Source organism: Sinocyclocheilus grahami, unplaced genomic scaffold, assembly GCF_001515645.1.
Source record: "Sinocyclocheilus grahami isolate Dianchi unplaced genomic scaffold, SAMN03320097.WGS_v1.1 scaffold1353.1, whole genome shotgun sequence".
Lineage (NCBI taxonomy): Eukaryota > Metazoa > Chordata > Actinopteri > Cypriniformes > Cyprinidae > Sinocyclocheilus > Sinocyclocheilus grahami.
Window position 1 is genome coordinate 63,161 of NW_015506532.1, and position 6,000 is coordinate 69,160.

At 43.2% G+C, this 6,000-nt stretch overlaps 1 protein-coding gene across 1 annotated transcript; it reads left to right on the forward strand.

The window, feature by feature from the left end:
• Positions 1-3,664: 3,664 nt before the first annotated feature.
• LOC107569511 (probable vesicular acetylcholine transporter-B) lies at positions 3,665-5,203 on the forward strand. The gene has a single exon (XM_016255615.1). It carries the CDS (start codon positions 3,665-3,667, stop codon positions 5,201-5,203), a length of 1,539 nt encoding a protein of 512 aa, XP_016111101.1.
• Positions 5,204-6,000: the final 797 nt, after the last annotated feature.

Genomic DNA, 6,000 nt, shown 5'->3' on the forward strand with positions numbered 1-6,000 from the left:
CAGAGTTCAGTCTGAGTTTGTTTGTTGAGCCAAACCTGTTTACTTTTATTAATCTCAAATACAACATGTGAACCCCACTAAATATTATTATCCAAAAGAAAAATATTTTTGGAAGATATATACGTGTAATCTGGTGAGCAACACACAGTGAGCTAATCATTTATTGCAGAGATTATTAATCTGAACATATAGACATATAATCCATATGTATATCACTCCTGTGGCATTTTCCATCTTTTCACCATCCACTTTATTTCAGAGTTCAGTCTGAGTTTGTTTGTTGAGCCAAACCTGTTTACTTTTATTAATCTCAAATACAACATGTGAACCCCACTAAATATTATTATCCAAAAGAAAAATATTTTTGGAAGATATACGTGTAATCTGGTGAGCAACACACAGTGAGCTAATCATTTATTGCAGAGATTATTAATCTGAACATAAAGACATATAATCCACATTCACCTGAACACACACCTGTAACAAAGAACTCACAATATTAATATTTTTCACTATGTTGAATACATAAAGACAGTGTATACTGTATGTCGTACTATATTGTGTTGTCTATGTCTCCATTTGTCTGACATAAACCAAATCTGTGAATCAGACTTCATTCATCTGCTTATTTCGTGGCAGAAACCGCCATCTAGCGGCCAAACAGGCAATGCACCGGCCTGGATGTTGTGCTCAACTACTCTACTCTATATATTTAGGTAGATCACCGTAGAAAGGCAGTTCAAGCAGTTTTTATTTCTGAGGACTGCAGCAGCTTCTTTAAACCGCCATCAGGCAGCATGTAATAAGAAAGAGAAAGAGTTAATTTAACTCTAATTCAACAATCAAATATCAGTTCTTAACCTTATATACTTGTAGATCAGTATTATCATTGGGTGTGTGTGTGTCGATGTTAACTCAACACCGTTATGAAGAACTTTCAATTGCCATTAGTTAGTTATGCTTATCAGTGTAGTCCACATAAAGAGTGATGCGTCAGTATCAGCTCCTCTCTGATCAGTCCAGCAGAGGTCAGTGTCGCGCCGCTGGTGAGCGCAACGCCTCGCGTCAGACGCGCGCGTTATATAAAACAGTGATGCCCGGAGTTAAAAGTTTGTTTATCGCCTATTTAATTTCTATTTAAAGAGAACGGGACGAACATAAATAACAAAAAAATTGTTTTCCATTTGCAGTTTAACACTTGTATACTAATCTGAAGACAGAGAACAGTAGATAACCGTGGCTTGTTTTAATATTTTCCCAAATGCTTTCCAAAAGGTGATATCACGTTATTGTACTGTCGTTATTTTGTGAAATCAAGTATTTAAATATTAGTTGATGATTAGATTTTTTGGTTCTTTCAATAATGGCCCTTAATAATGGCCAACACGGTGAATAATTTAACCTTCACAGAAATACATTCATACATAGCAAACTCTATAGCACTTATCAAAACATTGTATTGACACTGCATGGTACTGCGCTGTGTGTGTTTTCAAACACAACAAGAAACCGCTGAGTGCATGGAGACAGCGCCAGTCTCCAAACACACTAAGAGCGCGAGTAGAGCTGGTCTGGGGTCAGTTACGGTTCGTCCGACCACTAGTATTTTTTGTCATGTGATCATGATATCCAAAAGAAAAATATTTTTGGAAGATATACGTGTAATCTGGTGAGCAACACACAGTGAGCTAATCATTTATTGCAGAGATTATTAATCTGAACATAAAGACATATAATCCACATTCACCTGAACACACACCTGTAACAAAGAACTCACAATATTAATATTTTTCACTATGTTGAATACATAAAGACAGTGTATACTGTATGTCGTACTATATTGTGTTGTCTATGTCTCCATTTGTCTGACATAAACCAAATCTGTGAATCAGACTTCATTCATCTGCTTATTTCGTGGCAGAAACCGCCATCTAGCGGCCAAACAGGCAATGCACCGGCCTGGATGTTGTGCTCAACTACTCTACTCTATATATTTAGGTAGATCACCGTAGAAAGACAGTTCAAGCCGTTTTTATTTCTGAGGACTGCAGCAGCTTCTTTAAACCGCCATCAGGCAGCATGAAATAAGAAAGAGAAAGAGTTAATTTAACTCTAATTCAACAATCAAATATCAGTTCTTAACCTTATATACTTGTAGATCAGTATTATCATTGGGTGTGTGTGTGTCGATGTTAACTCAACACCGTTATGAAGAACTCTCAATTGCCATTAGTTAGTTATGCTTATCAGTGTAGTCCACATAAAGAGTGATGCGTCAGTATCAGCTCCTCTCTGATCAGTCCAGCAGCAGTTCAAGCAGTTTTTATTTCTGAGGACTGCAGCAGCTTCTTTAAACCGCCATCAGGCAGCATGTAATAAGAAAGAGAAAGAGTTAATTTAACTCTAATTCAACAATCAAATATCAGTTCTTAACCTTATATACTTGTAGATCAGTATTATCATTGGGTGTGTGTGTGTCGATGTTAACTCAACACCGTTATGAAGAACTTTCAATTGCCATTAGTTAGTTATGCTTATCAGTGTAGTCCACATAAAGAGTGATGCGTCAGTATCAGCTCCTCTCTGATCAGTCCAGCAGAGGTCAGTGTCGCGCCGCTGGTGAGCGCAACGCCTCGCGTCAGACGCGCGCGTTATATAAAACAGTGATGCCCGGAGTTAAAAGTTTGTTTATCGCCTATTTAATTTCTATTTAAAGAGAACGGGACGAACATAAATAACAAAAAAATTGTTTTCCATTTGCAGTTTAACACTTGTATACTAATCTGAAGACAGAGAACAGTAGATAACCGTGGCTTGTTTTAATATTTTCCCAAATGCTTTCCAAAAGGTGATATCACGTTATTGTACTGTCGTTATTTTGTGAAATCAAGTATTTAAATATTAGTTGATGATTAGATTTTTTCGTTCTTTCAATAATGGCCCTTAATAATGGCCAACACGGTGAATAATTTAACCTTCACAGAAATACATTCATACATAGCAAACTCTATAGCACTTATCAAAACATTGTATTGACACTGCATGGTACTGCGCTGTGTGTGTTTTCAAACACAACAAGAAACCGCTGAGTGCATGGAGACAGCGCCAGTCTCCAAACACACTAAGAGCGCGAGTAGAGCTGGTCTGGGGTCAGTTACGGTTCGTCCGACCACTAGTATTTTTTGTCATGTGATCATGACCCTGATTGGTCAGATTCGTCCGTTTTTATAATTAGCAGACGGACGCAGCTGGCTGATGAACAGAGCGAACGCGCCAAAGACCAAAGGAGAGAAATCAGAGGAAACTGATATTGGCACACCTCTTAGTTTGTGCCCACAGCAAGTCTGCAGTTTCTGACGGAAAGGAAAAACTGATGTGAATGACCACAGCTGACAGACGAGAAAGCGCAAACTCATGCGTGCGTAACAGGAATGTAAATGCAAAAAAAAAGCTCAGCAGAGGTGGTAATGCAGAAAGGAAAGCTCAGGACTGTCCCCGGGAAGAGAAAAGACTAGCACGTCACCTATCAGAGGCGCCTGACCACAGCGAACCGAGCGCGCGCGCTGGACACCAAGCAGGTTCGTGCGTAAAAGCCAGACGCGTCGCTGCACAGGAACGGAATGACATTACATTCTGAAGAACGGCTCTCTTGAGGTAAACAGTCATGGAAGCTGACGGCTCAACAGGGCTGGCGAGATCAGCCGCCCTAAAGTTGTCCGAAATGGGCGAAAGAACTAAACAGCTTGGCAGCGCGATGCAAGACCCCAAACGCAAGAGAAGGCTCATTCTGGTGATCGTCTGCGTCGCGCTTCTGCTTGACAACATGCTCTACATGGTGATAGTTCCGATCATTCCCGATTATCTCGCAGATTTAGAGACCGAGCAGGCGGCGCGCGCCCATGACAACTCTTCGCTGGGCAGAGCAAACAGGGACAACCTGGACATACAGATAGGGGTGTTATTCGCATCCAAGGCCATTCTGCAACTCATGGTCAGCCCCTTATCGGGAACTTTCATTGACCGCGTTGGATACGACATCCCGCTGCTGATCGGACTTCTGGTCATGTTTGTTTCGACCTGTATATTTGCTTTTGCTGACAACTACGGGACCCTGTTCGCGGCGCGCAGCCTGCAGGGTCTGGGCTCGGCGTTTGCCGACACGTCTGGGATCGCGATGATCGCGGATAAATACACGGAAGAAGCGGAGAGGAGCCGCGCGCTTGGCATCGCACTCGCGTTCATCTCGTTCGGGAGCCTCGTGGCGCCTCCGTTCGGCGGTATCCTGTATGAATTCGCAGGTAAACGGGTCCCGTTCATAGTTCTGGCCTCTGTGTGCTTGGCAGACGGCATTTTGCTCTTGACTGTGATCAAACCTTTTTCTAACAGGACGCGCGAGAACATGCCGGTCGGGACGCCCATTTACCGGCTCATGATCGACCCGTACATCGCCGTGGTGGCGGGCGCTCTGACCGTCTGTAACATCCCGCTGGCGTTCCTCGAGCCCACCATCGCCAACTGGATGGAGAACACGATGAACGCCACAAAGTGGGAGATGGGTCTCATCTGGCTGCCTGCCTTCTTCCCGCACGTGTTGGGGGTTTACGTCACTGTCCGCTTAGCCGCCAAGTACCCGGACCTGCAGTGGTTCTATGGCGCGCTCGGTATGGTCATAATAGGGGCCAGCTCCTGCACTGTGCCTGCTTGCAAAACCTTCGGCCAGCTGGTGTTTCCCCTGTGCGGAATCTGCTTCGGCATCGCTCTGGTGGACACGGCGCTCCTGCCCACTCTGGCCTTCCTGGTGGACGTGCGTCATGTGTCCGTCTATGGAAGCGTCTATGCCATCGCAGACATCTCGTACTCGGTCGCCTACGCTATGGGACCCGTAGTAGCAGGTCAGGTCGTACACAACCTGGGTTTCGTTCAGCTGAACCTTGGCATGGGTCTGGTGAATGTGCTTTACGCGCCGGCTTTGCTGCTGCTCCGGTACGTGTGCCAGATGAAGCCGTCCCAGTCGGAGAGAAACGTGCTGCTGGAGGAAGGGCCGACGGGACTGTACGACACCATCCGCATGGAGGAGCGCAGACTCAAGCGCAAGGGCTTGTGCGCCACGACGACTAGCGCGTGTCCCGTGGACGAGGACGGGCTCTTCGAGCGGTCCAAATCTTACTCGGAGGAGGAATCGTCGGGACCCGAGTTCACTTAACCCGAAGACATGACGCATTCATTTTAGTGACCCAGAGATTATATCGCAAACATTCAGCATCTGATGTGCAATATTTATTCCCTCACTCACTCAGAGAAGTGTGTCTTTTATGATTTAGATAGAAACTGTAACATTTGGCTCTGAGCGACATTCCTATAGTGTGTAGATGTGAGTAGATGGAGTGCGTAGCTGCGTGATGTAACTGCACAAAACCCCAATAAAACCAGTGCTCAAATTTTCATACATGTGCCTTTTTATTGACTGAATCACTACTAATAAATATGGGAACGAATGAATGTGTCGTTTTTTATATTTATTTAAATTCTCAAAAGTCCTAAGAAGGATCTGTGAACGACAGCCGAGGAATTTTGAGTCCGTCTGGATTCGTGTTAGTTTCAATAATTTGAATGGAAACGAAATATATAATCTGGACCGGTTAACCTGGGAACAAATATAAGAATATAGAAAAGACAATTTACTTAGTGACAGCTATAAAATAAAAAGGACATTTTGTAACTGAATTATCAGCGTTAATAACGAAAAATATTAAACGATTCACTGTTCAGCATTTCACATGATAAAAATTAACCTCATTAACTATTTAATTAATAAAGTATTAATAATTATTAAGTATTTCTGTGTGCTAATTGCATACAAACCAGATTTGTTTTTAAAGAAATGTAGCTATACATATTATAAATAGCATAAACATTTTGTGTACAGTAAATGATAAGTAGTTGTAACGCAAGACAGAGCAGCAGCACCTCTGGAAACAGCTGCAGGAGCCGGAGCGCGGG

Coding starts and splice junctions, on each gene's coding strand:
- LOC107569511 (XM_016255615.1), top strand. CDS start 3,665: ATGGAAGCTGACGGCTCAACAGGGCTGGCGAGATCAGCCGCCCTAAAG.